Source organism: Harpia harpyja, chromosome 6 (assembly GCF_026419915.1).
Source record: "Harpia harpyja isolate bHarHar1 chromosome 6, bHarHar1 primary haplotype, whole genome shotgun sequence".
Taxonomy (NCBI): domain Eukaryota; kingdom Metazoa; phylum Chordata; class Aves; order Accipitriformes; family Accipitridae; genus Harpia; species Harpia harpyja.
Genome location: NC_068945.1, coordinates 10,559,615 through 10,574,907, shown reverse-complemented (window position 1 = coordinate 10,574,907; position 15,293 = coordinate 10,559,615). Strand labels below are relative to the sequence as shown.

The following is a 15,293-nucleotide window of genomic DNA, read 5'->3' as shown; positions in this document are numbered from 1 at the left end:
ACCTGGAATTTCCCCTTTAAGATGACTGTTAGGGTTATCATCACTATCTTTGTCTCTGCGACCCCTAAATCCTTCGTATGATTGAGGATCTTCTATCAAATCAAGGAGTAATTAAAATATTCCTCATGCTACTCTAGTTTATAGTTAGACTTTCCCTTGCAATGTGGGCAACACAAATCTGAACCTTTCAGGCAGAGGATCATGCATCTTCCATATTGTCAAACAGGGCATTGTAGATACTCTCTAGGGCTCTTATTCTTCATATTCTTCCTATATGCCCAATGTTAAGATTATACCACATTTTTCTAAACGAGAATTTGTCAAAGCGAAAACACTTATATATCAGCTACCATTTCTTCCTGCTCATTACCAACACTCATACAAAAGTGTTTCTACATTTATTTTTGATACATGTAGAAATTTTGGGTAGAGACCCAAGGTATACGCATCACATTCAGCAAGCAGCTGAAACATTAGAAGAGTTCTTGATTCAAAGAGTAAGCTACAAACAGCACTGCCACACATATTTCTATTATAATTGCACTTACTCATATTTTTGCTTTCTCTAACATAAAAGGAATGGGAATCAAGTTAATCACAGTCACCTTGTTTAAAGCTATCTATTCACAGGAAACTGTTCTTGAAATCAAAGTCAGCAAGTTACTTGATGATGACAAGGTGAGGTAACTAAACACTTGGCCAATTCTATATGACATTATCAAACCTGAATTGTTCATCCAATCTGGACTTCTGAAGCTTTACCACATAGTCTATACAACTAAAATAACTCACCTACCTATACCAAAGTCCATAGCTCTGTCCAAAATGTGGTGCCCCTGTTATCCAGCACAGAACCCTAAAACCTCACTGAAAGGAAATACTTAAATGATAACTTAGAGCTGATCAGTACAGTAAACTATTCACCTGTTAACCTTGCTGCTGTAGATAGGTAGTAAAAAAATTTCAGTTTAAAATTTTGCTTTGTAAAAGGATGTAAACACAAAGTTAATCAGAGGGCAATATATCAGCTGATATTATATTGGGAGTGTCCATTCAGCAGAGAGACAAAATAAAATGACAAGCCATTATTATTCACCTCAGTAGTAATTGCCTGTGTACCACGGGTATTTTTTATTTTTTAAGTGTAACCCAAGGCAGAACTTTACTCACAGATAAATACCAGGATTGAAAACTGATGCATATTTTTAGTGTCAGTTCTACAAGTGTTTACAGATACTGAGTTCTTTAAATCAAGACATGGTAAAAATTGTATTTTCCATAAATACAAACATACATATACACCAACTTTAAATTAACATGCTAAAAATAGACTTTATATATATAAACCCACAATCAACAACAATTTTTTTTTTTTAAACAACAGTACTTTTCCATACAATAAACATGAAAGGCGTTTTTGGTTTTGGTTTGGTTTTTTTTCCACTCATTAGTGGTTATAATAAAGCCTTCATAGAAAGAAACGGACTTTCTGCAAAGGGAAGATCTCAAAGTTAACGGGAAATTGATTGGCTAAGCATTTGAGTATGTTAATTTAAGCACTGTAATAAAACCCAATATAAACAGATTCAAAGATAAGAGGCACGATTCCAAATGCCATTTAAATATTTATGACCTTAAAACTGAACACATGCTTAAGTGCTTTTCTTAACTAACACTAATATTAACTGGTTTTACAGTAACTGCACTGTCTTTTAAAACTATAGGAAGAAGTTTGATAGTTATTTTACACCTGACCTCTCCAGCATATGCTAAAACTTTTCCTTACTAAGGAAGAATCCTGTAAAGAGCAAACACACAACCACACCATCATGTTGACATTTGATAGAGGAAATATAAAACAAATAAGCAAAACTGACAGCATTTTTTTTTTTTAAGTCTGAATTACAAATCCTCAAGTTGTGCAAAATCAATGATCCCTGAAAATATTCAGATTATGAAATAAAAGACACATCATTCCTGTAGGAAGAGTAGATTTACAGGACACTACCTTTTGTAGAATTCCTTCCATTGCACTTAAATGGCTTTTAAAATAATCATTAATATGATCATCATTATCAGCATATGATTGTGAATATCAGCACTTAAAGTGGGACTTAAATCAGAAACATCTTTTTAACACTACTGCAATGTAAAACTTGAAAGATAAGCCATCCTTTGGGACACTTAATGAGAGAGGAAGAGGAGAAGAAGAAAAGCAGGATTGACCAGCAGTATTACTCTTTTTTCATTAGTCCCTTACTTCCTCTCCTGCTGTTCTCATTTCCCCCCCATTTCCTTTCCTGCTGAACTCATTTCTTCCTTTTGCTTTCTTGCAGAGTTCACTTTTTCTAACAACAGGAATATGTGTTCCGCAAACTCCCGGACAGCTCCACAGCCACCATTGCTTTTACAAATATAACCAGCAGCCTTCTGAGCAAGTGCACAAGCATCAGCAGGCACACCACTCATGCCAGCTTTCTTCAGGCATTCCACATCAGACTCTTCATTTCCTATTGAGAAAGATGACAGACAAGGCAAAGTATCACAGAGGGGAAAAACTGAGCAAACTCAGTATTTTTCTGCGTACATGTTAATCTATTTTTTTAAAATTTGTATTCTTGCCACAATTTTCATCTCAGCAGCTCAACAGCACTTTGCGCATGTGAGTCAGTTCTTGGAAAATCTTAATGATACATGTAAACACTGATCACATGTCACAATCTTCAGGCAAGAGAATAGTACTTTTAAGAGTAATAAAATTATCTGAGCAACTGAATAAGCATTCGCAGGACTATATACTTAAGCTGTCACTGAAATACAGTTTTGTACAGGATCATACAGCTTTCAGTTTTAGTTCTGTCCATTTCTTGCTTCCATTTCAGAATGTAATCTACACAACATTAATCTGAAATGAACTAGAATCAGTTCAGAACTGTGAGCTGTAACTGTGTGCTTACGCAATACCAAAAGCTTTCCTAAATCTCATTATAAAAATAGCTAAGACTTCCCTTACCAAATTAGACACTGATTCATCAATGCCTTTAATATTTAGACTGTACCCTAACAAGCCTTAAAATATGTAGCTGCTTTTGGTGATTGTGTGCTATAATTTGCACATCAATCCCATTAAGTTTAATGTATTAACAAAGAGCAAAGTGTTTTGGAGCTGAGCAGCATTATGAAGTTTGTATTTGTGTATACTATATGAAATTTTACTACCAAAAAAAAAAAAAAGAACATACCTAAGTAAGCGACTTCTTTCCAGCTCAAACCCATGTCTTTTTGCCAGTCCTCCAGGACTTGTAATTTATTTGTTGCACTAACTTTTGCTATACATCCCAGCTGCATGGCTGACAGTGTTTTTGAACAATCTCTTTCAGAGATCAGTCGAACCTATTAAAATACAGTCAAGTCAGAGTAAATTCTACATACAAAGAAATATGACATGTAAGTTGATTTCTTAAAAAAACAATAGAAGTTTTGCTCATAGAAGCTCTCACAGATGTCAGAAAAGCATTGAATAACTGGTTTCTTCAATCAAAACTCAGAGCAGAAGTGATTAGCATCCGAAACCCCATTACAGTCTTCAAGTTGCTTTGGGAAAGTGAAACACCATTCTGTAGGCTTCCCTGAGCTTCAAAAAAAGAAATTTACATTTGTCTTTTTAAATGCAACATGTACCAAATAAAATACTGGATATCACAGTACAGTGGCATGCTGACTATCTAGTGCAATATCATCTCATTAAGCCACAGTAGGGAATAAGAGAATTCCCAAGGAAGATTTCTGAAGCATTTGTAGCAGTAGAATATTATGAAGTATTTTCCTTGACTCCTCTACCCAATAACATCATTTTATTTACAGTAGGACTTCAGAGCATCAACAGAATACTAAACAGACTGAAATAGCACAGCACATTAATCTTTGGAAGTTAATTCCAAATTTGAAATTTCAGAAACAATGTACAAGGTAAGCTAAAACCAGATTATTGCAGCAGGATTTTTAAAAATCTCAGACACAACCCCTCCAAGTTTTCTGTCCAAGCTGTAGACAAGTTTATCTTCCCTAATTGCTTTTAAATACTGACAAATACTTGGCACTGATTTTAAATACAGAATTAATAGGAGTGGTGCACAAAGCAAGAGTACATCAGCAACATATACTAGAAATACTTGAAGTGCAGCACAAAGACCAGGAGGTTTTTAATGAAAGATTCCAAGTCACAGCAAGTATGGAAATGAGATCCCACAGGCAAGAAAACAATTATTACAAGCTTCCTCCCCCTTTTGGCTCACAGAAAATTAAGCTGAGGGAGTTTTGAAAACCCATCTACTCCATTTCACTGCCCCAAGGCAGCAACAGTTGCATCAAAGTATGTCATGAATGTCTCGTCTAACCTGTTATAAAAAAATCCTACAATAGAGACTCCAAAAATGTACCTGGAGATGTCTACCTGGGGTATAGCTACCTTTGCCTTATCCATGCCTATCTCTATTTGCAACAGAATTGAGTTAAGGCTCTTTGAAGGCAGCCTAAATCTGTACTTAGTTCTTACCCCCCAAAAATTCTTCTAGCTGTATCAAAGGCAGCAGCACAAACAGAAAATAGCCAGAAGGCTAATTTTACATAAATGCAGGCAAAGATTCAGATCAGCAGAATTTACTAGCAGTAATAATAATCAATAATGCTAATAATGAAAGTAGCCATGTTACAATCTGTGTTGTTTCAGTCTTTCATTTACACTGAATTCTTACAACTTCAAAGCACATAAGTTATGGTTAAAACAACTATGCAGACAAAAGTGTTTGGGGTTTGACTTCACCTCTTTGTAACAATCATGGGTGAGCTAGGATGAACCAACTAATTTGCCTGGTTATTTCTTCCTCTTCTATAGACAAGAGGTGACAACATATCCCTACTTGGTAAAGCTGACTTCTAATTAATGAGTGTCTAGAGTACACAGAACAATATGATTGGTGCTAGCAAAACACCATAAAAATTTCTTCCCACATTTTTCCAGGACAAAAAAAGAAAGATGCTATAGCTACTGTGAATGATTGAGAACTTTCTCAAACCACTTTTATTTTCCTCTAAAGGATCCAAGAACAACCTTTGTCCCAGCCTTGAACCAATGTATTATGCTGCTTGATCACAAGTACTCTGAAGAAACTTCAACTTACATGCTGCAGAGTTTTAGAATCTTTTAGTGTTCAGATTACATGAGATATAAAGCCTCACATTTCAGAGCAACACTTACCTGGATTCCTCTTTTCTTTAATAGATCAATACCAACAATATCTCTATAATCGTAGGAGACCATTTCCTTCTGATCTTCTGTCACATAAATGCGACCATTTGTCAGGCATCCATCAATACTGCAAACCAATAGCTTCACTTCTTCTAATGGCTCTTTGCCAAAATATCCAAAGCTAGACAAAGAAGTTATCTTTTTAGGATGGAGGTTTTTGCACACTCCAAAACCAAGTATTTCAAATACAATTGTGATCTTCAGACAGAAGAATCAGCTTTGAAATTCTTTTTTTTTAATGTCTTTTCTCCTCATCGTCACTCTCCAACTATATTCTCCCTCTTCAAAGAAAAAAAACAGAACAATCCAAAAGACAGCTCAGTTATGTTGTCCATTTAAAAATTAGGATGAGATTTATTTCCTTAGGATAAGAGGTTATGTTCTGTAGCATTTATCTGGGACAAAACCAAAATGGACTGAAGGATGAGAAAGGCACAGAAAACATATTCCATTCCCACCCATTATTTCCTTAGAGAGGTGCAGAGCAGCTGCAAAGAAAAGGCAGCTGGCAAGATGTAATCAGTTCATGCCTTCTACGTGAACACTCTCAGTCATGTGCATCAGTAAATGTGGTCCAGACAATGGAAGCCTAGGACAACTCAGCTGGAAAAGCCAGAGATGATGCTAACACATTGCTATGGTATAGTGGGGCTTACACTTTTCCACAAGCTGAACTTTAAAAAAAGAAAAAAACCAAAAAACCAAAAAAAACATACAGCAAAGATAATTCAAATGATTTCAACAGAGATAGGAAAAAAATGATGGGCGGAAATAAAGTTGTCCAATTATCTTTGATCCTGATTACTTACATTAGATACATTATGAATTCACATGACCATACTCTGAAAGAACAAGCGATATCAAAGAAATAAAGGAATAAAAAGTGCTTTTACCTCAATACTCTCTGCTCTGCAATAGGCCAATCAATGTCTATATCGATATCCACACTGTGCTCTGCCCGCATTTCATAGTAGGCCATTTTACCACCCTAAATGAAATAGAACCCATTAAAATTTTCTGCTTGGGTTAATACAAATAAAAACCTGTACAGTTTAGTACAATGTAATGAAAGTTAAGTATCTGGTTAAACAGCTGTCACAATAACTTTATATAAAGTGAACTGTCAATAATGATGTTTTTGCCAGTGTCACAGAACCAAGCACTTGAAGGAACTTTCTATAGGCAATGGTTAATAAGTATTTTCATTTTACAACTAGAGAAAGCGTGTAAGAAAGATGTTATGCATTATAGTCATTGCATCACATTAATTTCACTAGGTCTTTTAATACAGCAAAATAGTAATACCTTTAGCATTTACTCAGTAATAGTGTGCTTATTTTTTGTTTGCTATCTACACAAAGACTTAATTTCAGTTGGAAAAATATCCACCATACCCCAATGTAATTAAAAAAACCTAAAAGCCCTGATCCTCAGAGAGTTAGTGGCCCAACCTTCATGAAATGTAGAACTCAACACAACTGTGCTATCCAAATCAATGCTTGCAAGTCCATACAGCACTAGCTGGCACTGCATGGGTCTGTGCAAATTATAGAAACCTAAAGCTAGTATCTCTGCATTAGTGAGGTATCTGGAAAAGACAGAAGTAAGAACCTGGTATTCTTGACATACCTAGTACGGTATTCACTTAGCATACCTTAGAAATATGGAAATATCTACATTGGGCTTTTTTTCAGTTCTGCTGACAAATACTGGAAATGATCGGTAAGATGGAGAACTTGTCTTGCACGAGAAAACTAAGAGACTATACTTGTAGACAAACAAAATGAAAGCTGAAGTAAATACATTTGTTCTGCATTACTACACTGGGACGTAAAAGGGAAAAAACTGTTTAAGTTACCGTACAAAACTGGCGTAAGACTAAACTAGCCAAGAATGCAAGTTTATAGATTAGATAAGAAGCCTATGACACTGCATGAAGGTCAGTTTCACACCCTTACTACACACTAAAATGAATTATAAGATATGCACTTACATTCTGGCGAACTGATGTGAAACTCAATATTGTATTGTTTTAGGCTCATAGCTATATACTGCTCAATATTGTAAGTATAAATTTGTTTGCTGTGGAGGATGTTGTTACTGGAACCGCCCTAGCTACAGCTAGCCCTGTTAAATTAGAAATAAGCAAACTGTCCTGAGCTCAAAGTGCTGTTACTTCATACTGACTACATCAGAAATAGAAATACATTATTGAATTTAGAACACTCTATAACAAGAGTAAAAGATGTATTATTCTAAAGAGCATGAAAAACAGAAGCACTAACCTGCAAATAGCCCTTCTCAATCAAATGTCTCTTGGCAAAATAAAATGAGCCATTTTCATACAGCTCCCCAGGCCAATCTTGCCTCCGGTACCGTTTTGCTGGATTCAGGTTTTGGGGCTCTGTCATTTTGTTTTCTGTTAGAGAGAAAAATAACAAAATAAGTTTTCCAGAATCCCTGTTCAGAGTCACTTAACTTCCTTTAAATAGCTTTCTGCTGAAAAATTAAAAACACAAATCAGTCACCAACTTCTTTTGTTATTGCCTATCGTTGCTTAGCTTTATAAAGAATCACTGAATCGCTTCTTTTTCTTGGACTGTCAATAACTGGAGGACTGCCCTGCATTTCTAGCAGAGGAAAAAGAAATTTTTTCATTCCAACTTAAAAAAAAAAACCAAACAAAAAACCCCTGAGAAGTCGTCAGCTCCAAAATTGTTTACTAAAAGGAGTAGGGGGGGACATTCTTCTAGACTGTCCTTGCCAATGTGAAAGAAATACTATACTCTTTCCGTACCCTATCTCTTAGTACACAACAGAAAGGGGTTTGACTCGCAGTGAGGGTAAATGCAGGAAAAAAACGTTCAGCTACCTACGCCTAAAACCAGGAATGCCCTGAATGAACTCCTGAGAGCTGAGATGACCAACCTGAAATCTGGAAGGTGAAAAAAGAGCATATGAGAAGAAATTTTGCCTGTGAAAACATTTTGGCACTTCCCCAAAATACTTCCTATTTAAGGATACGCATTATGTGAACTTTTTATAAGTGGTTTAATCAGTGTCCACAAACAAAACAAACAAATGTCTTTCAACAAACATGATCCCGTAAGATCCTATATTGTTATCAATGCCGGTAGTGCATGCAGCAGAAACTGAACTAGGGACCAGAGACTTCTGGCCTTACACCACCCAAATTCACATGCGCAAAGCAGCTAAAATTCACCAGGTCTCATGATCTAGTAACCATAAAGAAGTTAGAGGGCATTCTCAAACACCCAAAACATCCTGAGGCTTTAGTATATATACACACACCTTGCATTTCATAAATACACTAGAGCTTTGTCCTCAATGAAGTAAACATTTCCAGTCATTGAGAGACACCTTTCTCTTTCAGGATGCATCAATATTAAAACTTAATGCAGAAGGAACAACAGAAATACACAGGAAGAGATATAAAAGTCTTTTAACATAATCAGTACTTCAAAGCCATCTGGAAGAAAAAAAAAGAAAAAAAAAAAAAAAAAAGGAGTACAATACTAAACTGTATAATGCTCCTGTGAATCACTGTCACCTGGAACACCACACTCCTGAAAGGCCATTTGCTTTTACCCTTAAGCTGCTAATGTTTGCACAATGTGTTCCTCATTCTCCTCGTGAATGATTCTTTATCTCTCACCACATTAAAAGACTTCAGATGTCATTTTATACTAATAAATTATTTGCTCTTTTAGGTAGGCCTTGAGGCTTTTTTATTTTAATAATCTACCTATGGAGACTAGATGGCACACAATCACTTCAGAAAGCCACATGGTACATCCAAATGAGATTTAATCTTTCACAGATGTCCATTCTAGCATCTCAAGATGTGAAGTGGACTTTCACTTGGTTGCCTAAAGTGCAATCCACAGAATCCTAAACTGCCATCCACGATTTTGATAATCTTCTTATACTTTATGAACAAACTGGGTCATGTTACTTCTCCTCTTATGAGGAAAAATGAGAATGTTCAAGTTATCTGTTTATTCTAAACAAAGGCTTAACTTTTGTTCCAACTTATCTCTAATACCAAGCTTCATTTATTTCACATGCTCTTTTACAGCACGATGCTTTGTAAAGTCATAAAAAAATTTTTCATCCAAAGCAATTTATATCTCAACAGAATAACCATAATGTCCAAGTAACGTATTGACTTTTAAAAAATAAAAATAAAGTTGTGACAGTATCTGAACTAACCAGTTTTAGAAAAAGCAGCAAACATTTCTGCTTTAATCACAGAAACAAAAACAACACAGATAATGTGCGGAATAGTTCTTTGTACAAGGACAAAAGGTATTTCTAAAGCTACAACAAAGTACAATCTTTATTTGTGAGTAAAGAGTTCAGTCTTTAGTCATCTTAGCAACTGTAGCTGAGAGGCAAATTTTCTCTGGGAAAAATAGTCATATTACTCTGTATGAACTAATTAACATGAGTTCAGTCCTCCTGACTCAAAGGCAGTTTGTAATTTGACATAAGTTGGCAGCCAAATTAGCAGGCTGAAAGAAACACCAAGTCTCCAGGCTAAGAGGTTGCCATCCCATCTTCAGTAAGACTTCACCTCACATTATTTGTCATTTGTTAGCTACTGCATAGTAAGAACAAACACTTTCCTAGTTAAGACAGGGCCTCAGTGTCATGTCTACACACACGAATACCCACCAAGCCAAAGTTAACATGTAAAGTTTTTGGGAGCTTTATTTTGAGCCTAGAAAAGTTAATAACATTTTAATTTTCAATACCTTATCACTTCTACAAAACAATTACAGAAAGGCTGAGCAATGATCAGTAATATCAAAACAGCACTACTTAAAAGATAAGCCATCTCATGCCTCTCCAAAGAACTCAGCCCCTGTCTCTGATATCACTTCCTAATGTAACTACCATGGGTATGAAAATAAACCATTTGAAAAAAAAAATTTGATTAAGTATAACTGTAACCAGAAACAGCTAAATATTACCTCCTTTTTTTACCTCGCTCCATCTAAATTGATGCCGTCTCACAACAGAGAAGACAGAATCAAACCCCTCCCTCTGGATCAGATCTGCCACTTTTATAAGATCACTGGGATGTAAACAGGGAGATGTTGCTTGAATATTTCCTACAATATCAACCTCTAAAGAAAAACAGAGAAACATTTATGAAACAATTTACATTTTTAATACACACAACTGCAAAGTGTCATACAAGTGGATGCCACAAAAAAACCAAAAAATCTTTTTAGCTTTTAATTACTAAAGGCTTTACTTATTTTTCTAAATAATAAGTGCATCCTCCCTCTGGGGCTACAACATAAAAGTTCAGCATATTTCATTACTGATTTACCATGATGATGATGAAGAAATTCTTTGATAGCTTCTAGAGAAGTTGAGGAGTCTTGAGAAACTTCAGGGCTTCTGCGATGAACTTGAGCACCAAACTGCTTTGCAACCTTCTCAATTTCATCATGGTCTGTAGAAACCCATATGCTGTTCGTAGACAGTGACAGAAATTAATATAAAGAATAAATCTCAGCATTGCTGACTTGCCTGCCATAACCTAACCTGAACAACACCCTGGCTTATGTATGTACTACACCTTGCAATGAGAGGAACTAGTTCTTATGTTCCCATTAGTAAAACTATCCCTGTCAGTCCAACAAGCAACTTTTAACAATAGGGATAAACCACACACATTCACTAGATTGTAAAATCTCAAGCTTGGGTTGCATTTCAGTTTAATACTGTAGGGTGCTTGATCTACTTTCCATGTAGGAAGCTTAAGCAACATAAAATTCAGAAGTGTTACCAGAAAAATCCAGTGTCAGCACATCACAGTTTATTAGGCATGCTAACAGACCAATGAATTGTGAATGGGTTGAATGAGGCATTCAAAATCATTTAAGAGTTCAGAAACAAGACTGACAACAAGTAAAACTGCCACACAATTAAAAGATTAGCTTATTCTGCAAGTGTTTTAAAATGTGTTAATTAGGCTCCATACAGTCCCAGGGAAAGAGCTGTTCCAAGTTACAATCACATATGTTTTGGCACAGAAAACCTTCAATACTGGTAAAGCAAGATTGTGATTGTTCAGGGATAATAAACACTTACAAAAGAAAGGGCTAAGTCTGAATATTATGTGATGATAAACACTGGCTAAGCATTGTGAGGCCGTTGCTGCCATCATTGTGACAAAAAAGCATGTGAGATATAAAAACAAAAACTATGAAAAATAACCCTTCTTCCTCAGTAACACTGCCATTCTCAATGCACTGTACATAGCAAATGGTGCTTTAGTTAAGTTTTTTCATCCAAAGACATCACGGGATCATCAGAATAAAAATATGTATGACAGCGACAGCAACATCAAGTCACACCCACATGAACAAAGGCCAAAGAGGTATTTTCCATAAACTGCTTCAGGCTGGTTAGCTTAAATATACACTCCCCATTCAACTAACAGAGTTTTGTTGTGTAATGTGTACCCTGTCAGCACAGCTGTTTCAAAGGTGACTAGAAAACCTAGCACACTTCCACCTAATGCACCTGTTATGCCTCAAAGTTAGGCTACATAATCCTAACTGGCTTCCTGTTGTGCAAATTCAGATGTCAGAAACAAAATGAGGAGGTTGCTCAAACCACCATGTCCACCACAGGTCATGAAGCAATATGGATTCACATGCATTAAGTAATTATCAGTAATCTAGGTAAGAAACACTTCTGACTGCTTCTTTACTAAAAATAAAACCAAGCCAGCGATGCTTCCTCCACTTTTCAGATACAGGGAAAAAGATTTTCCAGAATAGATAATGGTACAGCAGCTATGAGTGACAGAAGACTCATGCTTACTTCCACCTCTGAATCTAGCTGGGCTACATTTCCACTTGACTACATCACGTCCCTGCTCTGAACATAATACAGTAGGTTTGCATTGGGAACCTCCACCTAGGTATGGCACATACCTAGTGCATCCTAACCACGCGATGGTTTTAATTAAGGTTATCAGTATGTGTGTAGAAAATTCTCAGTTTTGCTCTGGCAGAAAAAAAAGAAATTTCTAACGCCCATATTCTTAACACAAACAACACATTTGTTTCCATCTAGCTCTAATTATTGCTACCAAAGTTTTGTGCACTGTGCCACAAACCGAGCTTCTGTTCTGTGTCACATGGGCACATGCGATTATTTCCTTCCACTTGACAGTTACGAGACTGCCTCCCACGTGCTGTGTCCAGCTGTGGGCTCCTCAATACAAGAAAGAAAAACTGGAGCAAGCCCAGCACAGAGCCAGCACAATGGCTGGGAACTGGGAGCACACGCGTGCCAGGAGACGCTGAAAGGGCCATCTTGATTCAGTCTTACGAAGAGGAGGCAAGAGGGCAACTTTACTGCTGTCTTCAAGCACCTGGTGGGCAGGCAGAGAGAAAACAAAGAAACTTCTCCTGGATGAGCGCGGTAAGAGGACACAGACACATACCACAAGAACCTAAGTGCCAATTAGACAAATCACAAAACAGTTTTTCAACCACGAGGGCTATCAGTCATTGGAACCGGTGCCCAGAAAGGCTGTGGGGTTTCCATCCTTGGAGATACCCAAGCTCAGCGGTCCCGAGCAAGCGCAGTGGGTGGGACCAGATGACCACCAACCCGAGTCATCCTGTGATTCAATGATTCACTGCAGATTACCTCCTACAGCCTGGCAGTTTCATTTAATGCAGCCACCTTAATAAAGTAAAAATGTCAACGCTTACTGGCAAACGCCATCAACTAGCGGCTCCCAACCACGAATCAGAACAACTTTAATTTCAAACTGCCGTAAGACTTTTGATTCCCTCCTTCCTTCGCCGCTCACCCTCTCCAGGAACGGAGAGCGGAGCCATGGCTGGGTGCCGCCTGCCCGGCACCACACCCTGCCCTGATCCACAGCCTGGGGCCACGTTAACCGCACCCCCTTGCCTTCAGCGAGGGTCTCCGACTACACTCCCGCCTCATTCGCGAACCCGAAGGAGCGGTTTCAGCGAAGCCACGGGCGGCCCCGGGGGAGACCAGCCGCCCCGCTGTAGTTCAGCCGGGACTCCGGCGCCAGGCCTCGGAGCCCGTCGTGGAGAAGCCGGCTGGGAAGGGAGGGCCGCCCCGGCAGCCTGCTGCGGGCAGCGGCCGCTCCTCCCGACCCCTCGCCGCGCCGGGGCCCCTCGGCACCGCCGTCCCGGGCTGGGACCCCCCCCCCCCGGCCCAGCCCCTCCGCGGCGCATGCGCACCTGTGGAAGACGCCGGCGTCGACGGCGGCGCGCAGCACCCAGCCGATGAGCGGCACCCCCGCCAGCAGCTTGATGTTCTTCAGCCGGATCCCCTTGCTGCCGCCGCGCGCCAGCACCAGCGCGGCCAGGTGGGCGCGCGAGCCCCCCGCGCCCGCCTCCATGCCGCGCTCCCCTCCTACGCCCCGCGCCCGCCCGCCCCGCCCCTCCCTGCCACGCGCCCTTCCCCGCGCCGAACGTGCATGCTGGGAAGTGTAGTCCTGCCCCCCCCGGGGCGGGGCGCCGCCTCTGCCGCGCCTGCGTGCAGGAAGGGAGAGGGGCACGCGGGGCGGGCGGCCGCCGAGGGGGCGGGGCCGGGGCCGGGCGCCAAGGCGGGCGCGTGGGATGCGGCGGTTGTTTCGTCAGCCGCCAGCGGAAATGGTGGAAGCTCGGCGGTGCCTGCCGCCTCGTGCCCTTCCCGCGCGAGGGGCCCCCGGCAGAGGGCAGAGCGGTCACACCGCCGCCGCCGTACGGGGGAAGGGAGGCCTTCCCCTCTCCGCCTCCGGAACGGTGTATTAAAGCGTAAAAACACCCGGCGTTAAGTTATACGCACTTACCTGCAGAAACCGCATAGGTAAAATAAAGTAATATACTGCCAACACAAGGCTGCACGGGGGTTTGGGTTCTAATGTAATGTGGAAAATGGAAAGTAGAGGCCGTTGAGCGGCATCATAAAGTCACTCCTGGAGACTCGGGGTCTCGGTCCGTAATGGAAACGTATCGCGTGCGGTTCACCGAAGTCGTCCTCAGGTTATTCGAGATGTGTTGCGGAGCAGGAGGACCTCGTCTGCCACTGCCAAAGGAAACGCTCCCGGTTATATTGAGCTGTAGGCAGGCATTTCAGAAGAAGAATCATCGGGGGGGTTGTCTTTTCTTTCTGAAGTGGACATCTGATCAAAGAAACCCAGCAGAGATAGACAGCTTGCTCTTCTACTATGCAGATCAAGGCAGCACCTTTCAGGCCTCTTTTTTTTTTTCTTAGATGAGATTTAAACCAGTAGCCGTAAGCTGCTAAGTACCATATTTCCTGCAGGCCACTTCCCATATACTTAATTTTGAATTTTTTTTAACTCCAGAGTTTCAAGCCTTTGTCACATCTAAGTTCCTACCTGTTTAGCACTACGCTTCTGTCAGAGGTTGCTGTGCCCACAACAGACCAAGTTAAACAAAACATGTGCCTGAACAAGACCGACTTCAGTGCAAAGTCTGGTGGTCTTGCAGAGAGCTGCCAACTTTGCTGTACAAGCAGGAATCTCCAGGAGGTTCTAAAGAAAAGTGCTGTCAGGACTAACTTTGTAACCTGGCACAACTTGTTTGCTAGATCCTACCCGTCAACCTTTTTAGACATAGATACAACAAAAAGCAATATCAAATGACTGCCAAACTTCTGAACAAACACAACAGCTACATGGTGCAGTTCTGCTGCAAAGGTCCTTTTTGTTGAGAAGAAAGTACAAGTCCTTTTGATGTCAGTTTTATGGACTGACCTTTAATCTAAATCATACCATTTTGTGCAGTTCTCTGAGAAGTTTCTTTACAGTAGTCAGAGATGGCAACCGTATAGCATATTATGTTACAAAGAAAATATACAAGGCTTTAACAACTGAAGAATGAGAAATCGTATGCTGTATTAAATATATTTCAGAGTTTCTTAGATAATTGTTACAATATTC

At 39.6% G+C, this 15,293-nt stretch overlaps 1 protein-coding gene across 1 annotated transcript; it reads right to left on the bottom strand.

Annotated features, from left to right (window-relative positions):
* Nucleotides 1-1,107: 1,107 nt before the first annotated feature.
* Nucleotides 1,108-13,774, bottom strand: CMAS (cytidine monophosphate N-acetylneuraminic acid synthetase). Its single transcript, XM_052789828.1, has 8 exons — nucleotides 13,585-13,774; nucleotides 10,671-10,813; nucleotides 10,306-10,461; nucleotides 7,594-7,727; nucleotides 6,202-6,296; nucleotides 5,258-5,429; nucleotides 3,243-3,393; nucleotides 1,108-2,510 (listed from the first exon to the last, which is right to left on the bottom strand). The coding sequence occupies exons 1-8, from the start codon at nucleotides 13,743-13,745 to the stop codon at nucleotides 2,278-2,280; spliced, it is 1,245 nt and encodes a 414-aa protein (XP_052645788.1). The 5' UTR covers nucleotides 13,746-13,774; the 3' UTR covers nucleotides 1,108-2,277.
* Nucleotides 13,775-15,293: the final 1,519 nt, after the last annotated feature.

What these genes read in the sequence shown, in the direction of transcription:
- CMAS (XM_052789828.1), bottom strand. Translation starts at nt 13,745, where the DNA reads ATGGAGGCGGGCGCGGGGGGCTCGCGCGCCCACCTGGCCGCGCTGGTG. An exon ending in GCAGAGCAGAGAGTATTGAG is followed by an intron (nt 5,430 to 6,201) that starts GTAAAAGCACTT and finishes TTCTTTGTCTAG; the next exon opens with CTTTGGATATTTTGGCAAAG. An exon ending in GAAAGAAGTCGCTTACTTAG is followed by an intron (nt 2,511 to 3,242) that starts GTATGTTCTTTT and finishes CTTTCTCAATAG; the next exon opens with GAAATGAAGAGTCTGATGTG.